The following is an 18,924-nucleotide window of genomic DNA, read 5'->3' on the forward strand; positions in this document are numbered from 1 at the left end:
AAGTTGCAAAACATTGATTCTATGGATGACGAAAGAGATGCTTTTGGCTGCGCCCTCTGTTGGATGGGAGGAACCTCCTTCTTGCAAGAAAACACCGTTCTAGGAGGAGCCTCCGATGGCCAAGGGGATAAAAGCCTTGAGACTTGAAGGTTGGGTTGCTGACCTGAAGGCTGCCAGGTTCGAATCCCACCCGGGGAGAGCGCGGATGAGCTCCCTCTATCAGCTCCAGCTCCATACGGGGACATGAGAGAAGTCTCCCACAAGGATGGTAAAACATCAAAATATCCGGGCGTCCCCTGGGCAACGTCCTTGCAGATGGCCAATTCTCTCACTCCAGAAGCAACTCCGGTTGCTCCTGACACGACAAAAAAAAAAAACGTTCTAGGAGTGCAGGACCTTCAGGCCTTCCTAGTGTTTGCCTTCCTCTGAGGCTGAGAGAATGTGACTCATCCAAGGGCACCCAGTAGATCTCCATAGCCTAGCAGGGATTCAAACCCTGGTTTCCAGAGTCATAACCAAGGCTCAGATTCATTTGAGTTTAGCATCTCTTATCCTGAATTGCTATACCCAAAGCCCCAAATTATTCATATTTTGGGCTGAGACAGTGACACCTTGGCTTGCTGATGTATACAAACCTTGCTTCGTGCACCATAATTATTAAAAATGTTTTATAACGTTACCTTCATAAGATGTATACCGTATGAAACATGCATGGGCTTTGTGTTTAGATTTGGATCCTCTCTTCGAGATGTCTCTGGGACCTTCTACACAGCCATATAACCCAGAATAGCAAAGCAGATAATCCTCAATATGTGCTTTGAACAGGGTTATCTGAGGATCCTTCCAGACAGGCCCTATATCCCAGGATCTGATCCCAGATTTTCTGCTTTAAAATGGATTATACAAGTCCACACTGCCAGATAATCTGGGATAAACAGAAAACCCGGGATCAGATCCAGGGATATAGGGCCTGTCTGGAAGGGCCCTGAGTCCACACTGCCATATAATCCAGTTCAATGTGAATTTTATGCAGCTGTGTGGAAGGGAACTCAGGCTGGATCTATATTGCCCAGTATCCCAGGATCTGATCCCCAGTTATCTGCTTTGAACTGGATTATGTGAGTCTATATTGCCAGATAGTCTAGGGCAGGGGTCCTCAAACTTTTAAAGCAGAGGGCCGGTCCGCAATCCTTCAGACTGATGAGGGGCCGAATTATGTGTTATGATGTGTTGTTCTTTTATATTCTGTTATATTGTATTGTTTTGGGCATGGCCCCATGTAAGCCGCCCCGAGTCCCCATTGGGGAGATAGTGGCGGGGTATAAATATAGTTTTATTATTATAATAATAATTATTATTATCATTTGGAAAAAAAACCGAACAAATTCCTATGCACACTGCACATGTCTTATTTGTAGTGCAAAACAACAACAACAATGAAAGAACAATACAATACTTAAAAATGAAAACAACTGTAACCAGCATAAACCTATCAGGATTTCAATGGGAAGTGTGGTCCTGCTTCTGGCCAATGAGATAGTCAAGTGAATTAGGATTGTTGTTGTTGTGTGACTTCAAGTCATTTCAGATTTTGGCCGAGCCTAAGTCTAAAATTATTTATTTATTCATTTACTACATTTATTTATTACATTTATATCCCGCCCTTCTCACCCTGAAGGGGACTCAGAGCAGCTGTATGTACATACAATATATTATATTATTAGCATAGCACAATATTAGCATTATATATTACTATATTGAACTATACCACTATACTGTAATATTATATGTAATATATAACATATAATTCATATTATATGGTATTATTAATAATATGATATTGTATAACATTATAAGATTATTATCAATATTATATGTATATAGAATATATTATTAAAACTGATATAAAAATATATTATAAAACTGAGGGCGGGGGCCAGGTAAATGACCTTGGAGGGCCGCATCCGGCCCCCGGGCCTTAGTTTGGGGACCCCTGGTCTAGGGTGTGAGAAAGAACTCTTGTCTGTTGTAGGCCAGTGTGAATGTTGTGATTAATTACCTTGATTAGCATTAATGGCCTTGCAAACTTCATTTCTGTCTGGGGCAATCCTTTGTTTTGAGGTGTTAGCTGCCCCTGATTGATTCATGTCTGGAATTCCTCTATTTTCTGAGTGATGTTCCTTATTTACTGTTCTGATTTTAGAGGTTTTTTTTAAATACTGGTAGCCAGATTTTGTTCATTTTCATTGTTTCCTCCTTTCTGTTGAAATTGTCCACATGTTTGTGGATTTCAATGGCTTCTCTGTGTGATCTGACAAGACAGTTGTTAGAGCGGTCCAGGATTTCTGTGTTCTCAAATAATATGCTGTGTCTAGGTTGGTTCAAGTGCTCTGCTATGGCTGACTTCTCTGGTTGAATTTGTCTGCAGTGCCTTTCATGTTCCTTGACTCGTGTCTGGGCAATGCTGCGTTTGGTGGCCCCGGTATGTAGACTTGTCCACAGCTGCATAGTATACAGTAGACTTCTGCAGAGGTGAGAGGATCCCTCTTGTCCTTCGCTGAGCGTAACATTTGTTGGATTTTCTTAGTGGGTCTGTTGATAGTTTGTAGTTGTGTTTCTTCATCAGCTTGCCTATGCAGTCAGTGGTTCCCTTGAAGTATAGTAAGAACACTTTTCCTCTGGATCTTTCTTCTCCTGGCCTTGCAGCTCTTCTCATGTCTGTAGTAGAGTTTTTTTTTTCTGGCTATGGGCCTGATACAGCCCGAAAAACTCACAGCAACCCAAGTTGAGTGCACCTGGGAGATGTGAGGAAGGGGGAAGAAAGAGAAAGAAAGGAAACCATAGAAGTGAAGCAAAAGCCAGGAGTAGAGGAGAAGGGAAAGGGAGAAGGAGGAAGAGAAAGAAAGGAAGGAAAGAAGGAAGGAAAGAAGGAAGGGGCCGGGCTGTGGCGCAGGCTGGTGAGCAGCTGCTGCAATAAATCACTCTGACCATGAGGTCATGAGTTCGAGGCCAGCCCGTGGCGGGATGAGCACCCATCAATTAAAAATAAAATATAGCCCTTCTCGTTGCTGACCTAGCAACCCGAAAGATAGTTGCATCTATCAAGAAGGAAATAAGGTACCACTTATAAAAAGTGGGGAGGCAAGTTTAACTAATTTACAACATTGGAGTGAGGAAGTGCCATCAGAGTGGATGATGAAGCAGCTGCTCCCCCCTGTGGCCAGAATCGAACATCCCCTCAGAAAAAAGTTAAATTGCTTCTACGTCTGTCTGTCTGTCTTGGTTCGATGTGTTTATGGGCATTGAATGTTTGCCCTGTATATGTGTATAATGTGATTCGCTCTGAGTCCCCTTCGGGGTGAGAAGGGCGGAATATAAATACTGTAAATAAATAATAAATAAATAATAAATAAGGAAGGAACGAAGGAAGGAAGGAAAGAAAGAGAGCGAGAGAGAGAGAGCGAGCGAGGCAGGCGCGCGCCCTTGGGAAAGCATTGGGGCGCTTAAAGGCGCGAGGCTGCTGAGGGCTTTGAGGTTCTTGAAGATACAGCGCTCCAGCGGCGAGGAGAGGGTTAAGACCCGGAAGGGCGGCGCGCGCCTCGCGAAAGGGAGGCGCGCGCGCGGGAGGGGTGGCGGCATCGTCGTCCTTGGCGTGGGCTGCGCGCGGCCCTGGGATGAGGCCTCGCGCCTCTCCTCCTCCGGGTTAGAGCCCGCGCGCCAGAGCCCTCCTTCGGCCGAGATGTGGCTCGCGGGCTGGCTACTGGCGCTGGGGCTCCTCTCCCGAAGCAGCGCCGCCGCCTCCGAGGCAGGTAAGGAGCCCCGCAATGACCCCCCCCCTGGAAGGCCTTGGGGTTCCCCCGGAGGAAGCAGCCCTCTCGGCTCCCTGCACGGCCCCCTGCGTTTGTTTCTGGGAGCTGGGTGTCTCTAGAGAAGCCTTGGAGCCCAAGCAGCGCTGCTCCTTGTGTTTCTGAAGGGTTTTGAAACCTTACACTGGGCAAATAAGCAGTTGTGCATCCATAGAATGCGGTGCAATGAGGGATGCCAAACTTTGAGTTACAAATAATAATAACAACAATTAGTAACCTGAAGTTCAACATTTCTAATTGCTCCACCTTATCCTTGTTTTGCAGCCTAAATTTTGGCATCCCTGTATTATCTCCATCATTATCATTATTATAAATAATTACTATCCTCGTCACAATATTATTATGATTATGGCAGCATCATGGTATTAGTATCATCATTATCATCATCACAGTATTATGATTATGGTATCATCGTTGCATTAATAAAATCATTAACATCATTATCTTCACAGTATTACTATGATTATGGTATCATAATCATTATCATAATCACAGTACAATAGAGTCTCGCTTATCCAAGGTTCTGTATTATCCAACACAGTTTGCTTTAGTCAATGTTTTTGTAGTAAAATTTTCAATAAATTGCAAAATTTTGGTGCTAAATCCATAAATACAGTAATTATTACATAACATTATTGTGTACTGAATTGCTTTTTCTATCCATTTGTTGTAAAGCATGATGTTTTGATGCTTAATTTGTAAAATCATAACATAATTTGATGTTTAATAGGCTTTTCCTTAATCCCTCCTTATTATCCAACATTTTCAATTATCCAATGTTCTGCCGGCCCGTTTATGTTGGATAAGTGAGACTACTGTATTATGATTATGGTATCATCATCATCATGGTATTAATATCATCATTATCATCATTATATTATCACAGTGTTATTTTGATTATGGTATCATCATGGTATTAATGTTGTTGTTGTTGTTGTTGTTGTTATTATTATTACAGTATTCAACACAATTTTTGTTCCTGGGTTATAAATGCCATTTCTGAATTGGTTCTATCATTAAACACATAGGAAAAGTTTTTGCTGGACATCCTGCATCACATTTGGCTATAGTTTTTCAGTGAATATCTCAACAAATTCAGTATAGTTTGTGGCCAGAAAAACAAAGTTTCTGGAGTATAGCATCTACTTTTCAAATATGTGACCCACAATTAAACAGTAAACAACACTTTCAAACCAGGAATAGAATATTTTCAAATTTTGTTACATGGTATTATCATCATCGTTGTCATCATCATCATCATCATCATCATCATCGTATCATTATGATTATGGCATCATTATTATCATCACCATGGTATTATTATTATTATCATTAATCATCATCACAGTATCATTTTGGCATCATTATTATCCTCACAGTATTATGATTATGGTATCATCATAATCGTATTATTATTATTATTATTATTATTATTTTATTATTATTTTATTATTATTTTATTATCATTATCATTAAAGTCATCATCACAGTATTATTATGATTATAGTACCATCGTGGTATTATTATTATCATCATGGTATTATTATTATCATCATCGTATTGTTGTTATATGTATTTATCTCTTCTCTTAAATGATATCAGAGTGGCTAATCAGTAACCACAATATAAAAATTAGAGCAGAGACGTTCTTCTTGACAGCCATTGGACCACCTTAGCAAATTATTCCCCTATTTTAAAACAAAAATAAAAAGCCTTTGAAAGAGTCCTTATATAAATCCAGAAGATCCTAAAAATATCCCCCCAAAAGAGATAAAAGAGTGGACGGACTGGCAACTGTAAAACCCAGCAAAATCCAAGTAGCTCCATGAAGAGAGTTGCGATTCAGTTGTCCAGTTTGGAAAAACTTCGGCAAGGGAGCAACTGGAAAAAGTTCTAGCGTCCAGGCCTTACTGTTTTTTGTGTTTCTCCAAGCTGTGCCCCTCAGGAGAGGTTTTGGCATCAAAATGTCATTGTTACTTGTGTGTTTTGAAGCTGTTTTCTTTGGGGAGGGTTTGGAGTCCAAGCATCACTGTTACTCATACATGTCTTTCTGAAACATTTTTGTCTTTGGAGAGGTTTTGTAGTCTAAGTATTACAGTACTTGCATTTCTGAAAGCATTTTTTCTTTGTAGAGAGTTTGAAGCCCACACATCACTGTTACATATAGTCCAGGCATTTCTGAAAACAAACAGGTTTTGTAGTTCAAGCCTCACTGTTAGTTGTGCTTCTGAAAGTTGTGTGCATTTTTGGAGAACTTTTGGAGTCTAAGCATCACTGCTAGTTGTTTTCCTCTCTGTGTTTCTTCCTATTATGTCACCATTTTTTAAAAAAAAAAACTACAAGAGGAGAAAAATCTCGGAATGTGTCTCTGTGCATGTGTCTTCAAGTTGATTTATGAATTTCACAGGGTTTTCTTAGGCAAGCAATAGAGATAATTTCACCAATTCCTTCCTCTGAAATATTGCCTGCAGCACATTGAATGCTTGTTGTAAGGAGTGTCTTTTGAAGGCTGTTGAGGTTTATTCTAAATTCAACCAAAGTGAAAGAGCTTTCTCTCTTAATTGAAGGATGGCAGAGAAGACTAAAGATCTTATAAAACAGCAATTCACATGATTCCGTAGTATTGAGTTATGGCAGTTCAAATGGCATCAAATTGAATTTTATAGTGTAGATGTACCCAAAGTTTAACTGCAGCCCAAAATGTGAAGAAGCTCTGAGAGGACTCTGTGAGAATGTTGCCATATAGATTAACAGGATGAGGATTTAGACTGGAATTGTGTGATATAGAAAGAAACACTGTGTTGCACATCTGAACATGTGATATTTAATTTAGATTTGTTATCTACAGGGAAATTATTCAGACAAGAACATAGGCATGAGTTGTAGCCTTTTCATCATTCAGGTATCATCCCACAGAAGTGAAGCAGTCATGAGAACTTCAGGCCATAAAAGTGCTTGTCATGTGTCTTCATGGTTTTGGTCATGTGTTTTGGCATCAACGAAGTGTTCTTAGTGTTCTTAGCTGATGAACGAGAATGTTCTCCTTTTGTGCTGTGGACGAACCAGAAAGTGTAGCAACAAAAGTGTAGCCTCCTTAGGCTAAAATTTAATTAAACTCTCTGACTAGTTTTGCATGTCTGACTAATGTTTTGCTGCATGAGCACAGATCTTGTACTGTATAAGAACAGTTTTATATTAAAAACAGAAGACAGAAATTTTGCTGCTACTTTAATATAGTGATATCTTGTGTAATATATGTTTTGAAATTTATGCAGTCTTTCTCTTGAGCCTCATCTGTATTAACCATTTCATGCAATTCATAGCTAGCTTCAGACTGCTGCAGCCAGACAACAAACTCCCACAAAGGCATGCAAAAGAAAGCCATTAATGTACATCAGCACTTTGTGGTTTGTGTAACCACCATCAAACTGGTTCTAGGATTTCCTATGTAATTATCTGCACAGCAAGACCACTTTCTTTAATACTGGTTTGAAACTGCATTAAATGAACAGTGTAGATTGGGGGGGTTGATTTCAGAAGCTTTATTAGAACACAGCTCTCTGCATTAGCAAAGCCCTGTGGCAGAGATGAGTGTGCTGATGTGAACATTATATGGTTTGAGTGAAAGTGAATAACAGACATGTCTTTAAATTATATAGACAGACAAAAACCATAACACAATTTATTTGACACAATTTCTGCTCTTTTTAATACTGGTTGAATTCCATTTTGGGAAATGCTAGTGCTGTTGCTTATCTTTGTCTACCACGGGGACAACTCCAAAGAAGGGAAAGTTAGAAATTTTGTTCTTTCTTATGGTAACCACTTGCTCTGAACTTTACAGAGCCATTTTCAATTCTGGGGTTTTTTGAATGAAAAGTCAAACTTTATTTGAAATGGTTGACTTTACACAACCCATGGTTCTTACTTGTTGCTTTTCTGTGATTCTGACTTCATGATAGGAGGGCCATGTTGTGATTGCTAGCCCCACAAAGTCATAAAGGTATAGTCTGAAAGGGGTCCTTCTCCTACCACCCTCTGTGTTAGATCAGGGCTCTAAATTATGTGGACAATCTGCATAAGTCTACATCGAAGAATAGCATCTCCGTTTCCAGCCAAACTATCTGCTGAATGTGGTTAAAGGACTTCAGGCAGGGCCAAAACAACCAGCATGCTGCTCTCCTTTTCATATGATGGTGGTCATTTGACGAGGACTGTGGATTCAAATTGCAGAACCTTTCAGATATTCTTGGGCTACAACACCCAGCATTCTTTATCACTGGCTCAAGGTGAATTGCCTTTGTATTTGAACTTTGTATACACATAAACGTTGTCTTTTTTTGTGTCAGAATTCCACGTTTGGATTACAGTACCAGAATCCTTCATTAGCAGGGCTAGTTACTTGTTCAGCTTGCAATGTGTTATTTGCAGTGGGGAATTAGGAGCTATTTTTAATTTTTTATATAAGTACTAGCTGTGCCCGGCCACGCGTTGCTGTGGCGAAGAATGGTGGTATGGGAAATAAAGTATTGAGGAATTGGTGGTAGTTAAGGTAAAGGGTAAACGTTTTCCCCTGACATTAAGTCCAGTCGTGTCTGATTCTGGGGGTTGGTGCTCATCTCCATTTCTAAGCCGAAGAGCCGTCGTTGTCTGTAGACTCCTCCATGGTCATGTGGGATGACTGCATGGAGCGGCGTTACCTTCCCACTGGAGCAGTACCTATTGATGCACCCACATTTACATGTTTTTGAACTTCTGGGTTGGCAGAAGCTGGGGCTAACAGTGGGGGCTCTGTCAGTTCCCCCAATTCAAACCTGCGGCCTTTCGGTCCAGAAGTTCAGCAGCTCAGCGCTTTAACACACTGCGCCATCAGGGGATATTATTTCCTAAAGGTTGTGAATATACAATATTTCTGATTGTTTTTTTTTGTCTGTTGGAGGCAAGTATGAATGCTGCAATTAGGAAAAATGATTAGGATGTAATGGCCTTGCAGATTTAAAGCCTAGCTGTTTCCTCCCTGAGTGATTTTTTTGTTGGGAGGTGTTAGCTGGCCCTGATTGTTTCCTGTCTGGAATTACCTTGTTTTCAGAGTGGTGTTGTTTGCGATATTTTATATGCTTCTACTGTCTGTGGCCCTGAGATAACAGAGGATTGGCCAGACTTTGATGATGGGAATCCTTTGTTGGGAGGTGTTAGCTGGCCCTGATTGTTTTCTGTGTGGAATTCCCCTATTTTCAGAGTGTTGTTCTTTATTTAGTGTTCTGATTTTAGAGATTGTATTGTTCTGTTTTATTATACCACATTAATTTTTATATATTCTGATTTTAGTGTTTTTGAGATTGTATTCATTTTCACGGTTGACCGCAACACAATAATAATAATAATAATAATAATAATAGTAAGGATAGTAATGATAGTAATAATAATGACTTTGGTAATACATAGTGCTTCACTGCCTTCTCAGCTTCCTTTCTGGAAGAATCCTTTCTTGGGAGGTGTTAGCTGGCCCTGATTGTTTCCTTTGTGGAATTTCCAATTTCCTTGCTTTATTTACTTTCTTTATTTCTTTATTTCTTTATTACTATCCTGGCATTATTCTATCCTAGAAATTATTTCATATCAAAGTAGAATCTCACTTATCCAACATTCGATTATACAATGTTCTGGATTATCCAACACAGTCTGCCTTTTCATAATCAATGTTTTTGTAGTCAGTGTTTCAAATTCATTGTGATATTTTACTGGTAAATTTGTAAATACAGTACAGTAGAGTCTCACTTATCCAACATAAGTGGGCTGGCAAAATGTTGGATAACCGAATATGTTGGATAATAAGGAGGCATTAAGGAAAAACCTATTAAATATCAAATTAGGTTATGATTTTACAAATGAAACACCAAAACATCATGTTAGACAACAAATTTGGCAGAAAAAGTAGTTCAATACGCAGTAATGCTATGTAGTAATTACTGTATTTATGAATTTAGCAATATATCATGATATATTGAAAACATTGACTACAAAAATGCGTTGGATAATCCAGAACGTTGGATAAGCGAGTGTTGGATAAGTGAGACTCTACTGTAATTACTACATAGCATTACTGCGCATGGAACTACCTTTTCTGTCAAATTTGTTGTATAATATGATGTTTTGATGCTTAATTTGTATAACGATTACCTAATTTGATGTTTAATCAGCTTTTCCTGAATCCCTTCTTATTATCCAATATATTTACTTATCCTGCCGGCCTGTTTATGTTGGATAAGTGAGAGTCGACTGTATATTGATAATCTTATATTATCTGCTTAGAACTGGATTATATGAGGCCCCTTCTTCACAGCTGTATAAAATGCACACTGAAGTGGATTATATGGAAGTGTGGAGTCAAGATAATCCAGTGCAAAGCAGATAATATAAGATTATAAATGGGTTATATAGCTGTGTGGAAGGGCCTTGAGTCTACACTGCCATATAATCCAGTGCAAATTAGATAATCTGTGGAACAGGCCTAAGTGAGGCCTAAATCGGCCTGTCCCCTAACTGAAGCCTGGCTGTCCCTTGGCTGGTTGCTAGGCAACCAAGTGGGCAGAGATTAGCCCTCTAAACTGGCAGCAATTGGATAAAAACAATTATTGCTCTCCCTCTAATTAGAACTTTATTTTTCTTTTCTTTTTGTTGTATCAACCTTGAGGCGTGGATGATGGGTTGTGTTGTCAAATTTCGAGGTTGGGGGGCCTGTAGTTTTGTTGTTTTGTCCACTGCCCTGATGCCATCACTCTTTTATATATATAGACTTGCAGTCCCCAAGTTATGAGTAAGATAGATTCTGTAGGTTTGTTCTTAAGTGGAATTTGTATGTAAGTCAGAACAGGCACATTTTTAAGTGTAACTCCAGATATATATATTTGGATCGCATATGGAAGGGTTAACACCTCGTGGTGTTTGTTTTGCTATCTGTGCCCTGTTCAGAAGGTTTCACCTCACTTTCTGTCCCTGTGATAATTGATTATTGAAAAATTTGGCTTGGGCCCTAGAAGCCTCTCGCATGTCTTTGGAAGGCAGAGGCAGCTTCTCCTCTCCCACAAGCCCAGCCCTGTCTTGGGGCCCTGCAGAGCCAGGAGCTTCAAAGGGAGGGAGGGCGGAGCAAGAGGGGGTGCCCTTCGTGGATAAAGAGAGCTGCGGAGCCCGGCTTCAGAGTCCACGTGTGGATTCCCAGCTGGCAGCATGTCTTGGAAGTGCAAGGCCGCCTGTTGGGGGAAGGGAAGGAAGGGTGCACTCCGTGGATAGGGGCCCCGCTCCCGGGTTGGAGGGCAAGGGACTCTCCTTCCTTCCTTCCGTCGTTCCCTCCTTCTCCCTCACTCCCTATTTCCTCCTTTCCTTCCCTTTCCTAGTTCCTTCCTTTCCCTTTCCCTTCCCTTCCCTTTCTTTTTCCTTCCTTCCTTCCTTCCTTCCTTCCTGCCTGCCTGCCTGCCTGCCTGCCTCCCTCCCTCCCTCCCTCCCTCCCTCCCTCCCTCCCTCCCTCCCTCCATTCCTCCACTTGACTGGCTTCTCCCCCTTCCTTCCTTCCTTCCTTCCTTCCTTTGGGGAGGGGGGGGGGCGCCAAAAATACGCTTGCTTACACTTAAAAATTATCTAGGGCTGGCCCTGAGCGGAGACATCTTTTCCCCATGATCACTTTTCCAGGAGTGAATCTCCTTTCTGAGGGGTAGATTTCTCTTACTTCCTTTTGTCTCACCCTTGTTCTTAACTATGAATCATTTGTAAGTCGGATGTTTGTAACTCGGGGACTGCCTGTATATATAGAGAGAGTGAAAGGAAAATACTAAGTTTCATATAGATTAATGGGCCCATTCATTGCTGTTTTGGGACTACTTGCACAGGGAAGTCTGAATGTTGAACTTTAGGAGATGGGGGAAAGTTTGATTTCACTCCATATCTTCCTTTGATGTTGCTGTGTAAAATGTCCCATCTCTTTATACCAGGGGTCCCCAAACTTTTTAAGTGGAGGGCCGGTTCATGGCCCCTCAGACTGTTGAGGGGCCGAATTATCATTTGAAAAAAAAATACAAACAAATTCCTATGCACACCGCATGTGTCTTATTTGTAGTGCAAGAAAACCCCCAACAACAATTATTTATTTATTCATTTATTTATTTACTACATTGATACCCCACCCTCTCTCACCCCGAAGGGGACTAAGAGCGGCTTGCAAGTTTTATGTACTTACAATATATTATATTATTAGCATAGCACAATATTAGCATTATATATTACTATATTGTACTATACCACTGTACTGTAATATTATTAGTAATAGTACATTTAATATATAATATGCAATTAATATTATTATATTACACAATATTATTATATTGTATTATTATTATTAGCCACCCTGAGTCCCCTATTGGGTGAGAAGGGAGGGGTAGAAATACTGTAATAAATAAATATTATATTATATTGTATTATATTATAAGATTATTATCAATATTATATGTATACACAATCTATATCTATAAAAGGCTATTGGCATCACGGCGACTCACAAAACAACAAAACCCAACACCGCCCAAACTCTAAAATTGGCAACACAATCCATCATCCCTGCCTCCAGTAAGATACAACACAATCACACAAAAAACACAATCACAACACCAAAAAAAGGCCAAAACCCACAACAGGCAATGTACGCATGCGCGCGGAATATATGTGATTATTATTATTGGGTTCCTGAAAACCATCAAAATGAACAAAACCTGGCAGTCCCCATTTTAAAAAGTCTACAATCTGGACAGTAAATAAAAAACAACACTCTGAAAATAAGGGTACTCCAGACAGGAAACAACCAGAGCCAGCGAACACCTCCCAACAAAGGATTCCCCCAGGGAGGAAACAACCACGCTTTGAAGCTGCAAGCCCATTCAGTGCTAATCAAGGTGACTAATTACAACATTCATACTTGCCTCCACAAACAAAAACCCACTTAGGACAACACCACAGCAACGTGTGGCCGGGCACAGCTAGTATATTATATTATTCGGATTGCACAGTATTAGTAAATTAAAGAACAATACAATATTTAAAAATAAAAACAATTTTAACCAACATACTATGTAAAATCAGCATTTCAATGGGAAGTGTGGGCCTGCTTCTGGCCAATGAGATAGGCAAGCTAAGTAGGATTGTTGTTGTTGTGTCTTCAAGTCATTTTGGACTTTGGGCGAGCCTAAGTCTAAAACTGAGGGCGGGGGCCAGGTCAATGACCTTGGAGGGCCGCATCCGGCCCCCGGGCCTTAGTTTGGGGACCCCTGCTTTATACAACTGGTGATGATTGGTCCCTTTTGTCCCAGCATTGGATATTGAATGCTCTTAGCCCGAGTTTCGATAAGTTACAGTTCAAAAAGTAATTATTCTAGTGTTCTGAAAGCCCCAACATTGATAATAGTAGTAGCTGTGTCAAGGCTCTGTCACACAGTTCTCTCTGCTGTTTTAATCTCTGGGCATGATAGTAACGTTCATATCAGTTAATTTAATGACCCAGATACCATCTGGTTTTCAGTTTATATGCCATGTATTGATAAACAATAAGTATGGGAATAATCCTACATCATTAGCTCAGAATACCAAGCTTTGTTCAAGGAGTTTGGGATAGCGTATATAGGTTACCTGTGGACAAAGGAACAAATCAGCATATAGAGGACCAACACCAAAATATGGGAGTCACTTTGCAAGGCATTTTGCATAACTTCAGTACAGTATTGCTGATTGCTAAATATTTCTTTTTTAAAACAACACAGAACAAAATAGTTTTATTAGTAAAAGTGATGATTAATTTGAAAGCCCTGTGGGTACAGAGTCAGTTTAGGTCAAATTGAATAGGATCTTTTTTGCTACATTAGCCACAGATAATATATTCTCTGTGATAGGCGTAATGAGCATCATCCAAAGTCACTTAGGTATGCTTCTGGTTCATTAAAATAAATTGATTTTGTGAGGATCCTAACTCAATTCGTGCCTCACTTAACTCTGCTCATTCTGTAAATCTTTAAGTGATCCACATTGGTACAAAGTCCTGAAGGCCAAGTTGATTTATGTAGGAATGGTCTGTTGCCAGTAATGTATTTCCTTTCCTATGCAAACATAGTGCATTGATCTCTATACCAAACTCCCCCCAAATTTGGCTTCCACTCTTGTTTCTTCCTGAAGTTGAAGGAAGATATTTCCATTTTTGAGTTTTTGATGTGTTGTAGCTTGTGGGAATATTTTGTTTTTAATGCAAGGGAAGGCAAAACTTAATCAGTGTTAAATTTATTTTTTCTTTCATCTTTGCTCTGTGTGTGAGGCACCAGCAAAAATTATTTGATCTGTATGTTGAGGATTATAGCTGAGCTGCTTGTTTTGTTGCCAGAGTTACATCACTTTTGTAATTCCTTTTTAGGCAGCTTTATCAATTTCTTTGTGTAGCCTTTTCTCCAGGTTAAAAAATTGTCATATATCAGAACAGTGTGCTATAATTGGTGGGGTATATTGGAAGTATTTTATAGTAGTGATCTTTTCAGAATATATAAACAAGTTTTTGTGAATATTTTCTTTGCATTGTATTTTCTAATCCCCCCCCCCTGCAAAAAAAAGCGAGGCTTTGCAAAATATTTTGAACGCAATCTATTGATGGAATTGTCTTTTGTATTTTTTGGCTTGTCAATCTTTAAAAGAAATCCTTGACCCAAAAATATCCAGTATAATAGCATGCTTCTAGTGAGAGAAGATTATTTTCCACATATCCAGTGTTGCTGGCAGATGGGCTCCCAAGATCTTACATGTCTAACTTTTGATTGGCTTTTTGGAGCATATTTAAATGCTTGCTTTCAAGCTAAACAGCAGGATATAAACATCATTATCACATTATTATTATACTATTAGAAAAATTCAATTCTGTACACGAATTGACCTCTGATTCTAATTTCTTTCCTCTCAGTAGAAAAGAAAACCCTATCTGAAGCACGACTTTCATTATTTCTATTCATGTGCTTTGATAGCCATTAAAGCCGGAAGAACCAGGATTCATTCTGACAGATGTGTTTCTGGTATTATTGGACCATACATATAATTTTTTCTGCTTCTTGAGCGCTTAATATCATGTGAGCTGTTCTTGACCCTCAGGCATGTGTGTGCCAATGTTGCACATTCCTGTTTTAAGGGTGTTGTCTGTCTTGAAAAGTACCGTGTCTATTTGGTGAAAGTCTTAACCCATGATATAATTATGTACTCATATTAATATACACACTCACATAAACTTTCTCAAGCTTTGCATTTAGTAGCAGAATAGTTAATGACACATGAAATAGACCAGAGATCCTCAGCTTTGACCCCCGGGGGCTGCAATGACCTTACAGGTGATTTGCTAAGATGTAAAGAAATGTTATAACTTTTTACAGTTAAAAAAAGTCAGACAGAGATAGACAGATGTAAAGACTGATCTCAAAGAGTAGGCATCTTTTGCTGATAATAGACTCACAGCATTCGTGGAACATTGGTGATATGTGATTTCAGAATGTCTCAGCATGCTTATTTTAACATTTCGCCACCATTAACAGTCCTGAGCGGGTATCATTCACCTGGACATGATATTCATTGCAAGTATACATTTCAAGTGACAGTTCGTGAATCTCAATTAAAAAATCCTTTTTGAACTTGAAACATTCCTTAGGTGATTTGTTCCATCAGGTGTCCCTGAAACAAATGATATGTTGGGAAAAAAATATAGAACATTAATCTGTATAGGGCAACACCATATCAATATCCAGAATGGAAGATTGGGTACCCTTTTGTCTGACCATTTTCTAGAACATGATCCTTTCCTTTGAAGGTCTGTATTCCTGGATTCTCGAGAAACATTTTCTTCAAATGAGAGGCCCTTGTTTCAAAAAGAAAATACATAATGGGATATTGAAACTTGACGTGCTAGTTCCCTGTGGTCTAAATGTACACCTAGAGTGCATCAATTATTTTAAAACACAAGTTTTCACATATCCTTTAACTCACATGTGTCAAACTGAAAGCCCAGGGCCCGAATCCAGTCCACCATGTCATTTTATGTGGCCTTCCAGATGGACTACAACTTGTGACTAGAGCTGATGGGTGTTGTGATACAGTCGCCTGACTTTAAAATGTCCTTTACCCTTTCCCCAACTTTAGAGCCACAAGTGCTGTTGAGTTGCTATTCCCATTATTTCCAGTCTGCATGACAGATAATCAAAAGTGATGGGAGTTGTCATTCAATAACATCTGGGGACCCTGGATAAAAACTAAAGAACATCAACCACTATGTAAATAAATTATGTTTGGCCTTATCCACAGATTCTCCGTCCAAGGAGTCAGCAGCCCTTTGAAGGCAACCGTAAGGCTGATGTGGCCCTCAATGAAAATGAGTGTTAACACCCCTGCCCTAACTTCTCATTTGTCTGTAAAATTGTTATGATAATGATGTTCTTAGTATAAGTTAGTTAAAAAAACCGGAAAATATAATGCTCTACCTCTTACTTCTCACACTATCAGTTGCTAAACATAAGCTCACAGAATTCCTGAAGGCGGTTTTAAATTTGCATTGTAAATTATATATTTTTCTTATATAAATTTATCTGGATTAATATGTATTTTTTAAAATTGAGACAATTTACATGCATTTTGATGTCAAGATATATGTATATATAACTGATATAACAAATTGTAAGTGGTCATGGGCTGTAAGTTTGGTTACGCAAATGTTGGAACACATCCCTTGTGTTCGATGTATATTGCCTTCTTTTCTTTCTTTTATCAGCTTCTAGAAAAGGCCATTAAATATTGTTAGGATGAAATGCATTGGGTTAGTTGGAGTAATAAAATATTTTTTTCAAGCACCCTGAGACTTGTCTCTTCTCCACACCCGTTGTGTTCAGTTTGACCTGTTCTCCTTGCTTTTTCCCTGCGTAACAAAAAGAGCTATAGTTCTATGAGAGAGTGCATGTTTTGCCGGCCCCCAGTTTGGGTCCATAATATCTTCTATTAAAGTGGATTCGGAATCAGATCTTGGAAGGAATTACCCTGCCTAGGGCAACTGCTCTTAAGCTGGTACCCTGATTGTAACTTTAACCATGGGTTGGAGTGAAGTTTTAGGACAGTTTTTGGCTGAAATCCAAGCTACTTGTAAATTAATTGACTTCCTTCCTGCCGAATAAGAAAGAATTTGGCTGTTGAACTGGCAAGTATGATACAACCACTTCCTTGGTGTGTGCTTTTTGGAGTTGCTATTACGCAGGAAATGCTAGTTTCTTGTTTGAAATTCATGCTGGTTTTTGGAGAAACTTCACTTCATGTAAGAGCTTCATGCTGACATGAAATTCATGCATTCTGTCCTAGTATTGTGTAAGCATTATTGATGGAGGTTCTCTACCTGATTTTTAAGCCCTTGTGTTCCAAATTGCAGTGAGAGACTGCACACAGAAGAACCTCTCCTTTTCAGAGCCTCGGCCTCCATATCTAGAACGCGATTCATTTCTTTAAGTCAAGTTTAGGCAACAAACCTGGACATGTAGACTTCGGGATTCTGAGCTGAAACCTTTTTGGTGCAGTGACAGATCCCCACCTACACATTAGGCTTAGTTATTATGAGGACAGAGGTGTCTTTAGGAGACTTGGGAGAAAGTATGGAGCTGCTTCTGTGTCCCTTAAGTTTTGCTTACTGGTGGATCTAGCCTTCGGATATGCTCATCTAAAACTCCTATCAATAGTCAAGAAGTTATGGGAAATGTAGTCTGAAGCATCTGGAAAGATAAAGTTTGGGGAAGGCTGAGCTGTGGATCTATGTTTTCCTTCACCTAATTAGTTTCTGACTTAGTATATTTATTTACAGTTCAATTTTCCACTGAAAAATGCCTAATGTAAGCAGTGAAATAGACTGAAGCAATAGAAACAGGACCAGACTCAAAGGGAAACCATACACCTGTCACAGGTGAGGAAGGCACGTCAATGAATGGCCTTCCGAAAACGTTTTCTTCTTCTCCCTTCAGGGTCATACCTAAAGAATCTTCTAACTAGCTATCTAAAAGTGGAGGCAGCACCTGGAAAGTTTAGTGCAGCTGCCTTGAATCCTATTTTGGATGAGGATGCAGAGGAAAAATGCCAGTTTTCAAATCTAATACAGTATACCTTGAAATTCACTCAACCCCCTCTCCCCTGTGGATACCAAAATCGGTAGATGCTCAAGTCCCATTATATACAATAGTAGAATGATATCTTATATAAAATGGAAAAATCAATATTTGTTTGAGGAGGAATAATTGGATGATGGACAATGGTCTGTAAGCAAATTAAATAGTAATTGTTTTCATAGGAGAGTATTTCAGAATTGCAGTTTTTTTGAGAAAGGAGCATTGCTGAGAAAAAGCCCTGTCTCTGGACATGATACATCTTACATAAGTAAGACAAGGGTGGTGGGCCACTATTGTTGCTACTAAAGGAATAGGTATACAGATGAATATTGAAATTGCTGCATGGATTAGGAATCATGCAGTTAGGGATGGAAAAGTAAGAATAAAGTGTCTTTAAACTTGAAATGAACATACCATCTTTTACATCATACTCCATTACTGAACATAGTAAATCATAAATTTGCTGAGTAGCAATTTAAAGAGTCACAGGGACTATCTATGACTAATGCATGTATTTCCACACACTCATGATCAAAATGAGGGTGTTGGAAAATGTAAGAAAGAAAATTATGGCTTGGTAGAGGGGTATTGGGGACTTAAGTACTCTAAAAGTACCAGATCTCATCTGATCTTGGAAGCTAAGCTGGATCAGCCCTGGTTACTGCTTGGATAAGAACCAATATCTGGTGCGTTAAGCTATATTTCAGAGGAAGCAACTGGCAAAAAGACCTCTGAATATTCGTTGCCTAAGAAAACCATTCATGGGGTCTCCATAAATTGATGGGCAACTTCAAACCACATATACACAGGGGGAGGTATGAACCTCCAGTCAACCAACAAGCAGGACTTGTTCCCCAACTTTATGA

General features: G+C 39.4%; 1 protein-coding gene across 2 annotated transcripts in view; it reads left to right on the forward strand.

Moving 5' to 3' along the window:
• The first annotated feature begins 116 nt into the window (after nucleotides 1-116).
• Nucleotides 117-18,924, forward strand: part of tm7sf3 (transmembrane 7 superfamily member 3) — a 39,597-nt gene continuing 20,789 nt past the window's right edge. Inside the window, exon 1 of one of the 2 annotated variants that reach the window (XM_062981773.1) lies at nucleotides 117-268. In XM_062981773.1, the coding sequence (XP_062837843.1) occupies nucleotides 244-268 (25 nt within the window). In that variant the 5' untranslated portion in view covers nucleotides 117-243. Of the gene's footprint in view, nucleotides 269-3,423; nucleotides 3,810-18,924 lie in introns of those variants that run through there. The other variant, XM_003221477.4, reaches the window with a different exon arrangement.

The sequence above is a fragment of the Anolis carolinensis genome, chromosome 5, assembly GCF_035594765.1.
Source record: "Anolis carolinensis isolate JA03-04 chromosome 5, rAnoCar3.1.pri, whole genome shotgun sequence".
NCBI classification, from domain to species: Eukaryota; Metazoa; Chordata; class Lepidosauria; order Squamata; family Dactyloidae; genus Anolis; species Anolis carolinensis.